Source organism: Canis lupus, chromosome X, assembly GCF_048164855.1.
Source record: "Canis lupus baileyi chromosome X, mCanLup2.hap1, whole genome shotgun sequence".
Classification (NCBI taxonomy): Eukaryota; Metazoa; Chordata; class Mammalia; order Carnivora; family Canidae; genus Canis; species Canis lupus.
In genome coordinates, this window is record NC_132876.1 from 56,657,774 (window position 1) to 56,670,300 (window position 12,527).

At 34.0% G+C, this 12,527-nt stretch overlaps 1 protein-coding gene across 2 annotated transcripts in view; it reads right to left on the reverse strand.

Annotated features, from left to right (window-relative positions):
* The window catches only part of DACH2 (dachshund family transcription factor 2), a 178,326-nt gene that overhangs the window by 7,008 nt on the left and 158,791 nt on the right, over positions 1–12,527 (reverse strand). For both annotated transcript variants that reach the window (XM_072816816.1, XM_072816817.1), the window contains exon 7: positions 9,715–9,780. In XM_072816816.1, the coding sequence (XP_072672917.1) occupies positions 9,715–9,780 (66 nt within the window). The remainder of the gene's footprint in view (positions 1–9,714; positions 9,781–12,527) is intronic.

Sequence of the window (12,527 nt, forward strand, 5' to 3'; positions counted from 1 at the left end):
TTTCTTTTCTTTGCGAATTGTATCACAATGGAACATGAAACTTTCTTGCTCACTTTTAACTCATTTTGTTTGTGAATTAATTCTTTATCTTTTTCACTATTATTTAATCCCTGGTCTTTGTAAGACCCACCCTAAAAAGGTGGAATGGATACACTTCTATTCTCATATGAGGATAAATTATAAAAAATATATTTACCGTAACTGTATACGGAAGAGAATACGTTTTAAAGGAAGTTTTATACGTCAATTACATGCCAAATATTTCATTCCTACTAAAATCTACACATGAAAACAAATGCTAACTTCATATGTATTTTATTGGGCACAGTAATAATAAAATCCAGTATTTGTCATACTTGTCAGAAAGTATGGATCTAACTTATTGAAGAGAATAATTAGGCAAATACTATAATTACTATTTTACTAAAATTAAGGCAGAGAGAAGTTAAATTACTTCTCAAGCTTAGTAACTGAGTTAGCCAGTTAGTGACTGAAAAATTCTGACTACTAGACAAGTGCTCTTCCTACATTGTGTCTTCCAAAGACCACTTATAAAATGTCAGTGAAAGTGCATGTGTCTAGTACACAGATTTGCAAATTTGAGTCACACTAAGAGCTCTAGATGTACTTGAATTCTACTTTCCTGCAGAGAAAAGAAAGGAAAAGACAGAATAAATGAAAACTAGTATTTATGGAACACTGACTATGTTAGGAGCCACATTAAGCCATTCTAAGCACTTGTGTCACATATGGAATGCCATATTTTTAAACTACTTCTTATAAATGGTGAAAAGTTGCTTATGTTTCTATGTCATTCCTCTAAAAATCTAAGGTTATATTACCCATCTTCCATAAGTGTATAAATCACAAAATATTTTGTAAATAAAGGACAAATTTATTTGAGTTTTATTTAGGATGAATATTGTAAATATTTTAATATAATATTTAGAAATACAATTAAGTTCTTTTTATAACTTTTAACTACTCCTTTTGTATGTTTAACTAATAGAAAAACACCATAATCCTACATTTCAAAGGAATCAAAATGTACAATCAAAATATGGAGGAAAATAAAAATGGAAGTAATGGGAAAACATTAAATGTTTACTTGAACATTAAAAATAGCCACATCCAACATTTCCCATAGACAGTTGGAATGCAGTTACCAGGAGATTGTGAAATTTGAAATTTGAGTTGCAGATTTTGCTTCACACATTTTATTTTATTTTTTATTTTTTTATTTTTTTTTGCTTCACTCATTTAAATGGCTACTCTCCAATGTTGAGATCAACATGATATTCATTTGTATTTTTTAAAAAATAAGAGCATTTAAACATTTATGTTTATTATTCCTTTATAATAAGGAAATAGTGAAGACATGTTTATAAACAGGCTTTTTTCTTTAAACTTAAAAGAGAAATTGGTGAAAATGTTGTCCAAATAATCATTTGCATTATTGATATAAAGTAGATTTCAATTTAAGTATGCAGATTATTACTAAGGTTAATTTTCATGCACTAAACAAGTAAATTATAAACCTGGGGGGGTCAACAGATTGGGGGGATGTCAAGAAGGTCTGTATAAAATTTAAAGAATGATTTTCTTTACATTTACTTTAATTTCCAAAACTGATTGCTATATGGTTATTATAAATGAGAAAGAAGTTCCTTATAGCAAACAAATAACACTTTATGCTAATGGACCACAGTAAAGAATTCTGGCTTAAGTTATATAACTGAGGATCTGTTAAGGTTTGTTCTGATAGATGATGTGAGTTTTGCCACAAATAGAAATATTTCTTCCTATTTTTATTTCAGCTTCTCTACACAGTTTTAAATAGGAAAGAGAGCTTTATCTGTGTAATTTTTATAACTACTATCCCACTCTCTGCAAAGTTTTAAGGCAAAGGTGATTATTTAATTAGAGTTGGTTTTAGACTATTTTTGTTTAAAACTAGAAAATCTTTCTTCCACCTAGGTCCCAATGCATTGTTTTGCATAGGATAATATTACAGTCTAGTTAAACATCCTAGCTAGCTGACTATGAGAGTTTATAACAGGATGGATTGAAAGTGATAATATCAACATGAATTGACAATGAGGTTAATGGGTGAGGGGGTTAAGATTCCTATGTTTTAGAACCCACTATCAATAGCAAGCCAATCAACTTCTCCAAGGATATTTCCCTACTTAAGAAATGGGGGTTAATCATACCTTTCTTAACTATCATACAGGGATAATCCTGGTAGAGGATGTGTATTAAGAGTGGCACAAAGACAAAATCTTCTTTCTGATGGAATTGTTACTAATGAAATAACTAAAAATAAGCCTAGGCTTGCCACATGTTGTTAAATGGAGCAGAAAAACTTAGCCAAATATAAAAAAAAGTCTTCCATGGGTAGGGACACTGGATGGAATGGGAAGGGAATATCTTAAATTGATGTATTCTTTGAGTTCCTGGATGAAGCCATGCCTGAATATATTCTCAGAAGTTTCAGTTAAGTCACTCAGTAAGTTACGTTTTTAAATTAAGCCCTCCCCCTCCTTAAAGTCCCAAAAAGAAAAGAATGGCACAGAGTTTACCAGGGTATACAAACACTAGATCTTGCCTTTCTTTTTCTCAATATTCCTGTTTTAGGATTATCCAATAAGCATATTGGCATAGAACCACAACACATTTATGTGACTGCAACATCATTCTGCTTTTTTTTTCATTTTATTCTACTACTTATTTTTAAAAAATGGTATGACAACAATAGCATGTTATTACAACCTTCTATGAAAATGCCGTGTGTTTTTATTTAAAACACAAATGTGAGGCAGCCCGGGTGGCTCAGCGGTTTAGCGCTGCCTTCAGCCCAGGGTGTGATTCTGGAGACCGGGGATCGAGTCCCACATCGGGCTCCCTGCGTGGAGCCTGTTTCTCCCTCTGCCTGTGTCTCTGCCTCTCTCTCTCTCTCCCTCTCTCTCTCTCTCTCTCATGAATAAATAAATAAAATATTTTAAAAAATAAGACACAAATGTGAAACAGGAATTTTGGGTCAGAGAAAGGCTTTCCTTTTGCATTTTCCTCAAGCTTATCTGGGTTTGGGGAGGGATAGAGAGAAATTTCAACTTAAAAATATATTGTCTAAGTACAGAGAATGGAACATAAAGTAACTGGTTAAGCAGTTACAGAGTTAGGCTAAACAATCCTTCCTAGATAATAGTCAGAAAAATATTTGATTGATGAATTATTTCTATAGACTTCCAAAATGCTGAGTAGCAGAGCAACCTATTTTGGCTTGCAAGTCTCACTGTCTTGCTATCACTACGACTCCAAATCCATATATTGTGTAGGTGAGATATAACTGGAATTGTAAGTCTTAGATTTGTAGATGGGATTTTATGTTAGCATCATGTGGCAGCCTTTCAGTCATTGCAAATATTCTTTTAACAATGTAGTGGTAGGTGGTGCAAGCCACCCCTTGACAACCAAGCCGTAAATTCTCAAATAATATAAGCTGTTTACATCCTCCTTAGAAAGAACTAAAAACATAATGTGTGCTACAATCTGACAGGTATTTCACAGATAAAGGTATGATGTGGTCTGGGAGGTACCATCAATCAAGATAAAAATCCTGTGAAGGATGAAGAAAATGAGAGAAATACTTCCTGGGGGAGAAAATAAAATGACTTGAGCCACCTAATGAATCTTACAGGAAAAATAATACTGCTGCTTTAGAGAAAGATGCTAAAATCTACTCTGTGGGGTGTGTACTACCTAGTCTTTTTTCACTCTATGATGGCAGTTGCACTAAAGTTTCTCTGAGTAGTAAAAGGCTCCTGCACTTAAGAGGAGAGAAGACCCACTTCCCACAATCTAATCTCTGACATGCTAATACACTTTACAAAAGAACATTTCCACTTTACAAGGGAATATTAAAGTGCCTACGTATACCTTTCAACATAGTATAAGACATAAAAGGGGAGGACAATTAATGACTGATGAGGATAGAGTCGGAAGTTGTGGAGTCCCAAGAGAAAGATGTAGAGCGCAATCTGGTGGAAATGAGTAGAAAAGCCTATAGAGAAATTCTATCTGATCTCCTTTTAGTTTTTCTTGTCAAGCCATATACACGGCTGGTAATCATATGCAATTTAGTTTTTCCAGTCTCTTTACTTGCTCCTAACATCACTTTCATTGCTATCCTACCAGATTCTGCAATGACAACCTTAGTCCATGGGTAAGTGTTTCCAATAAATATTGGCACACCATCTGAAGCTCATAGGAGGGATGTTATCCTGGGTTACCAAGTGAGCTGCAAAGATGGACTATAAGGAAGTTTCAAAAATCAAGGAAGGGTAGACATTGCTCAAATTGATTTGGAGAGAGTAGATGAGAATATACATATTCAAATATATTTCATAGTATAAATATATATTAGATTTTCTATATTACAGACATGTATGTTAAATCATGTTGTAATATATAATAATTGTGGGGTTTTTTTAGCATAGAAGTGTTAAACTGTGTCTGTTGCTTTTAGAGCCAAATGGCACTTTAGTCACCTTGCTTTTAATTCATCAGTGGCTCAAGCAGACTAGTGGCGAGTTTCCAAGGTGGCCTTGTTCCAGGATCCCACCATGCTCTGTCACTGGCTGGGAACAGCCTACAGGAAGCATGGCCCAGCATGTCCACCACGGTGGATCCAAAGATCCTCTAGCTTAAGGCTGTCAATCAGCTTTTTCTCTACTAATCGAAAGTTCTCTTGAAGGGAGATCTAACCAACTCACCTCCAAGGCCACCACTATAGTCATTTTCTTCTAGAAATTACCTGGCCATCCCATTGACCTGGAGTCTATGGCATCTTTGTGTTTTTGTTACATATCTGTAGAAATTCTTCATATGTTTGGTGCAATAGTTCTTGGTTGAATATGCTGCAACCATTCCCTACTACTCTTTGCTTTCTTTTAACTCTGACTCTGTGTTTCACCATATAGAAGGCTTTTCTGTTTAAAAAAATTATATAGTAAAATCTGTTAATTTTTCAAAAAAAAATTCTTCAGTGGCATCTTCACCAAGTGCTGCATTGATGAGATCATGCTTTTTGTATTTTAGAATGATTAGTCCATATTCTCTGAATAAGCTTTCAAATTTTTTTTAGCAAAAATGGGTCAGCAGGGAAACATTTAATAGGTTTATCTTTTGCACCAAATTTTGGTTTACATTTAGCATGCAGATGAGATTTAATATCTACTTCTGTTGTGTTAGTAGCAAAAGGAAGGAAAATTATTTGATTCCACCATATTTATGGAAAAATACCTTCCAGTGGTGAATCATTTTGTGTCATGGTCAAACACGTAGGCAAGACAAAAACAAAAACAAACAAAACTCCCCCACAAATGTAAAAATTGGTCATACAGATGGACATTACCCTTGCAAAAGCAGTTCCTAGTTTGTTTGCTTTTTAAGTTTTGTTTTGTTTTGTTTTCCCCGAACAAATACAATGTCAGGAACAGGAGCATTGTGTCACTTAGACCTTGCACTTTATGATGCTATCTCCCTTGAACTTTTTTTTTTATCTAGAAAGTCAGTTCATGAAGGCTGTTGTATGTTTTCTAGAACTTAAGAGCTTCATATCCTAGGTTCATTTTATCTGTTATTAGTAAGATGATGATGTCAATTCTCAAAAATTTAAGAAACATGCACTGTCAACTATACCAGTAGCCCTAAACAATGAAATATAGACATATAAAAGTTAACTCAGGTATAAACACGCAAAAGAATTCTCCCTGTGATCATAAAATGATGTTATTTTCTGTTCAGCAGTTAATGTTACTGCTGTTAATGCCGATTAATTAAAGGATGTTGCTATAACGTGCAAATAGGGAATCTGAGAAACTGAGAGGTCTCTACATGAAGTTAAGTCAATCTGGGCACAGGCAATCAAATATAATGAAATCACTTGTCAGTGCTAAGCTTGCAAAAACTGTGAAGTTTGACTAGGGAGTAAAAGGGTTATAATTAGATTTCCAATAGAATAATAACTAAATGGCAGAACATGGTAAAGAGAAAATATTACTTTGTTAGCTGATGGTACTGCCGTTCAGTTCAGTTTTAGTTTTTATCAGTGCACTTGTAGTTGTGCTAATTCAATTTGCTTTTATCAGCAAAAATGCACTACGCAAATGGTACTTGAAAGTCATTTGCAAGAACCATTGATCTGAAGGTGCACTTAATGACACCCAGTATGTTTATTTTACGTGAAACAGAGATTGGTTGATAAGATGGCTAATGTGCTGTCTTGCAGGCCCTCAACTGAGTTCTGTGAATCTGGGTGGGAGAATGTTAGTGTATATGCTTCACCGAATCCTTCACCTCCAGCAATAGTGGACAGAGCCATCAGAGTATGTATTCATTGTTTGATCACTTTAAAATATTCAGAGGGAGCTGCTATAATAGCCTTCTAAGATAAGGGATACAGAAGGTGATTTATGCATACCTTGTCTATCAAACAACATTCAAAGCATAAAGGACATGAAATAACTAAGCTAAAGAGGTTTAGAATATATATAAGAATCTTAGTACAGGGCAGCCTGGGTGGCTCAGCGATTTAGCACTGCCTTCGGCCTAGGGCCTGATCCTGGAGACCCAAGATCGAGTCCTGTGTCAGGCTCCCTGCATGGGGCCTGCTTCTCCCTCTGCCTGTGTCTCTGCCTCTCTTTCTCTCTCTGTGTGTCTCTCATGAATAAATAAATATAATCTTAAAAAATTAAAAAAAAGAATCTTAGTGCAAAGAATCTTTGTACTAAAGTCCAAGTGAAAAAAAAATAATAAAAAAAATAAAGTCCAAGTGATAATTATCATAAAACTGTATGTGACTTTATTACTTTTAAAGCTGGCCAAGCAACATCCTTCCTAGTCCTCTTTGAACTCTCTTAAGGAGATATCCCATTGGAACTAATTTAATTTCAAAAGAGAGAGCACTGGGAGATTGATAGATTTCTCTCCAGCAGAGCTATTGACAACAGAAAAAGAAGAATTCACTGGTGCTGGAATTGTTTGCTATGAAAAGATGAGTTTTGGAAATGGCATTAGATTGGCATGCATGAATTCATCCTCATAAACAATGCTAGCAAATGATTATTTTTTCCCAAATAAAAAATGGGTAATTGAGGGAAATGAAAAGATGAAATCAGTATCAAAAAAATGTCCTGAAAGATAAAAATTATAATACACAAGAGCAAATCCATTAGGAAGAATGAAAAAATATTGGCTAATGTTTCATTTTATGTTTTCTGGCATTATACATTTTCTGAAGTTCGTATATGCATATAAAAGTATTTTATCAATTCCGAGCCTATTAAATAATAAGTAATATTATTGGGACTTTTCAGGTAGTTACTTGAACTGATTGATTTTGTGACCTATACTCAAGATAGTTCTGATAATATTTTCAGGCACCTATTTCACTGTCTAATAAATCTTTTTTTCTTTTTTGCTCAAAAAATAAACTTACTTTAGATATTAAACTATGATTTTACTGTCATATTAACACAAATAATTCACTCTAGTTTTCCATAAACTGATGATGGGAACTTTATTATTTGTAGTGCTTTAATACTATGCTATGAGAGATGAGAATGTGTACTTTTCCATTTTCATTACATTTATCAAGATTATTTAACATAAACTAAAATGCAGACATTCAACAAGTAATCATTAATATGCCATACTTTTACCATATATTGACACTATTAATGACATATATTAGACATATATTAGACAATTTGATTTATAATTTCAAAAAATAATAAAAGTTGATTTCCTTGCTTTAAAATAAATCCCATTAATCCTTTTAAAGGTGTACTATTCTCTCATGTTTAGCCAGCAAGAATAGAACTTACTAAAAGTATGCTCAATGAAAATAAATATTAAATGTTCCCTACCCCTAGCCACAAATTAATATTCAAAAGCCATTCTTTACAGACTTGTTTAAAATAAGAAAATTTAAATCAAATGGAAGACTTTTAATTTATATCATCTAACTAACTTCCCATGAATAAGGTATGTGTTTTTTGTTGCATGGAAATGAAATAACTTTAGAACAGTAAAAAAAAAAAAAAAAAAAAAAAAGCTTGTATTTATTTCAGAGTTGGGAAAGATGTTACTGCTGCAAATTAAAGGAATAATATACATTAAACAAACAGCAATGAATTGAAATATAGGATTAAAGGATAAGAAATATATAAACCACTGATGGTATGTTTGCTTTAACATCCTCAGTTCCAAAGCTGACCTTACATCCTATCAAAGGAGAGGCACAATCGAGCTCAATATTCCATGAAAGACTGGGATTATATTTGTGTGCCACAAATTAAGAAGGCATTAAACACTTCAGGCTTAGGGTTCTACCTTGGCCTGATATGTGGTAGCAAACTCAACTAGTGGTAGCCCACAACTAGTGGGGCTTTCCTCATAAATTTAACTGTGGTGTGAATTAATTGGATAAATACAGCGTCTCATCCATATTGGTTTTGGTCACATAGACACACCTTTTAAATTGAGGGAAGAAAGCAGGCAAGCAAAAGAAGAATAAGAAATAGCAAAATCTTCACTGAATGAAATAAACGTACATGATTTTCACACGTAGCAAAATTAATGCATTAATTAGGTCTACTCAACTTCAGCAGAGACAGGTATTAACAGAAGATCCATGAGCTCTGACATTCTTTGTTCTGTAAAAATGATGGGCAAATCTACATGAAACAGGGTTTCTAAATATTCTAAAGCTGCCACATAAATGGAGACCCTCAAATGAACACGAATGGATCTTTTTTTCACATCCAGTTCTGTTGCCTTCATGTAGATCCAGACATCACATAACGAAAAGGCATTGATTAGTTAATCCTCTATCAACAACATATCCATGGTTGTTGTCTTGCTTTCTGAAGTTAGGAAATCACTTTTTCATGGAGATGTCTTTTCTTTTTTATTAGCGTGAGACATCTTTTCATATTAAACATGAAAACAAAAGTAATCTGCATACAGAGGGCTAGAAAACTGCATTAGAATCAGACTAGAAAAACTCCAGTGGTTAAATTCAATTTCTATTTTCAGGTTGTTTTGCACTCCAATGAAATTCTATACTGAATTTTTTCACCGATTTTCTTACTACTAAATATTTTTATATACTTTAAAGGATCTAGGCATTTATGGGAATCTTGAAAATCATGAATTAAAAGTCGTGGTTTTATTTCCATATTTAGATTGTTTCTAAAGTTATCTATATTTAGCACTGGAATTTAAAGGTTGATAAAAAGTGTTGCCTTGAACGCTTTAAACATAGTGATAGGTTATGATTATTTTACCTGTGAGTTTTACAAACAGTAGTGAGATTTCTTTGAAGTATATTTTTGTACACCTCATAAAGGTAAATTATATTCACAGCTAAGCATTTTTAGAATATGCCTAAAACATAAATATACATACTTGTAACAGCTAAACATATAAGAAATTTGCCCACATTGTATATGTAAAATTATTAGTCCATATATATGTATGTATATATATTTTTTATATGTATATATGTATCACTGAAGATTTCTGCCTCTGACATAAAGTAAGAAGAATTAAACTTATTTATTTTATTCATACAAAGAATACCAATATAGGAGCACATACCCACCCCATATCACACAGTTATAGAGAGAAGTATGCTGTTTACTGTACCTTGCACAGCAGTACTATCATGAGGAGTCCCATTGTTTTCTATTTCAACATCTGGATTTCCAGTATCTGAAAGAAGGGACATTCAAGATTAAGGTACAATTCTGTTTTTTCTGATTCTATTTAAAGTGAAACCAGTAATTTGGTCCTATCGATAACACAAGACTCTGGATGGCATTTTTGGTTTTGTTTTTGTATGTCTGTTTTTAATGGTAAGAGGGAGAATTATAAACTATGGCTGAATTCTACAATTTCACATATATTTTCAAGTATATAGTAAATACTTCTTTATTTCATTCTCTAGAGATAATTCTCAGGAAAATAATCTATCCATAAAAATTACTTCATACTATCAGGTAACACGACCTGACTATAGAATAAGAAAAAAGACTGATGCAATTACATAAATGGAAGTTCCCTATTCTTATGGTATATTTTTAATTGTAAAATATGATAGATGATGAGAATATCTCTATGCTAAGCATACTGAACATCAGAACACAGTTGTGGTTTGTGGTCTTTATGTAGTACTGGCTATAAAGGCAGAGAGAGATACATGAACTGTTTCTGAAAAAAAATGAGAAAAAGAAATAAGAAGTTAGGTTTTTATTTTCAATTTTAAATAAGAGATGTGATTATCTAAAAGCTATCCATATCCATGAAGCACAGCTTTATATGAGCATTTCTATATATACACATTTGCTTGGGCACCCTTGGGTAATGTGGCAACAGATGCCAATATATCATCCAATGCCATCAAAGATTAATATGAGAATAAAATGATTTGAATACAAGATACCCACCATGCTGTAGAAACAGCTGTTTTTCCTCTATAATAGAAAAGCTAGACCTGGATGGGTGAATTTTAAATATGTAAAAAAATTCAAGCCACCTCAGAATGACAAGGGCCTCGAATGATAATAATGAGTGCACAGAACATATGTCCCATGCTACTCAAGTAATGTTATTTTTAAAACCTTTGATAAGCAAGGATGCTGGCTCCCACTGAGATGTCCCATTTTGTAAGATATTAATGTATAATTACTCCTTCTTTTCTGTGTTTCAACGAGGCATGGTTAAGATGAGGTAATAATCTAACACTATTTCTATTGATTGTGAACACAATGATCCAAGACAGTCACAGTGAAAAGGAAATTGAACTTTTGGAAAGAAAGAATATGATTCACATTTATAAAAAAAATCCCTTACTCATTCTTAGTATAGGACACTGAAGCACCCTTTTAGTCTTATGTGTGTGTCATGCATGTATATGGGGTATGTGTGCATGTTTGTGTAAAATTCTTCAGTTTATATTTGCTACACACACATAGCAGTTAATATACATATGTATATTTAACATGTCAGTTAAAAACACAAGCTGTTAGTGTGCAATGAAAGAAGAACCTGAATATTCTATGAGATGAGATGATGTTGTGGAGTTTCATAATTGACAGTGTAATCAGAAAAATATTGGAATTAAGAAAATTCATGACAGAAGCATTTCTTCTAACAGAATCTCCAGGAATGTACTTAAATTTTTTAAAAAATATTTTATTTATTTATTCATGAGAGACACAGAGAGAAAGAGGCAGAGACACAGGCAGAGGAAGAAGCAGGCTCCATGCAGGAAGCCCAATATGGGACTTGATCCTGGAACTCCGGGATCATGCCCTAAGCCAAAGGCAGATGCTCAACTGCTGAGCCACCCAGACGTCCCTAGGAATGTACTTAGAACATTTTTTTTCATCCAGGCCCTCCTTAAACCCCCAACACTGATACAATCTACATTAAATAAATCAGCATCCTATAACTTATTTAAAAAGAGTAGACCAATTATCAGCATATTTTAAAATGAGTGGACATAAAATACTTACATTTTAAAAACAAGAAGGTTATCAGCATTACTGTTTCTATTGCAAAAGTCAGCAGGGTTTCATGTTATTCCTAGGATATTTGTATCTCCCAGAATAGGGATTATTTTGACACATTTAATTCATAACCTAAAGAGCCTGGCCTCAAATTGATTTTTAAATTATTGTTGAACAAAGCCTCTTCCTTCCTTCTTTCCTTCCTTCCTTCTTTTCCTTCTTTCCTCCCTTCCTCCCTGCCTTCCTCTTTCCCTTTCTTCCTTTTCTCCTTCCTTTTCACCCTCCCTTCCTTCTTTTTTTTTCTAGGTTTTCCTTCCTTCCCTCCTTTCCCTCTCTCTTTCTTTCTTCTTTCTGTCTTTCTTTCTCTCTTCCTCTCTCTTTTTAAATCAGGTTGTTTTTGGGATCCCTGGGTAGGGCAGCGGTTTGGCGCCTGCCTTTGGCCCAGGGCGCGATCCTGGAGACCGGGGATCGAATCCCACGTCGGGCTCCCGGTGCATGGAGCCTGCTTCTCCCTCTGCCTGTGTCTCTGCCTCTCTCTCTCTCTCTCTCTGTGTGACTATCATAAATAAATAAAAATTAAAAATATATATATATATTATAAAAAAATAAATCAGGTTGTTTTTTTTTTTTCTTTCTGTACCTTGAGAGTTAAAGTCAAATCAAATACTACCTTTCAAGAGGGGCAAGATAGAGGAAGAGTAGGGTCTCCAAATCACCTGTCCCCACCAAACTACATAGATAACCTTCAAATCATCCTGAAAATCTACGAATTCGGACTGAGATTTTAAAAAAGAACAGCTGGAATGCTACAGTGACAAGAGTTCGCGCTTCTATCAAGGTAGGACGACGGGGCGGGGAGGGGGTAAGAAATAAAGAAACAAAAGGCATCCAAGGGGGAGGAGCCCCGCGAGGAGCCGGGCTAAGGCCGGGGCGAGTGACCCCAGGACA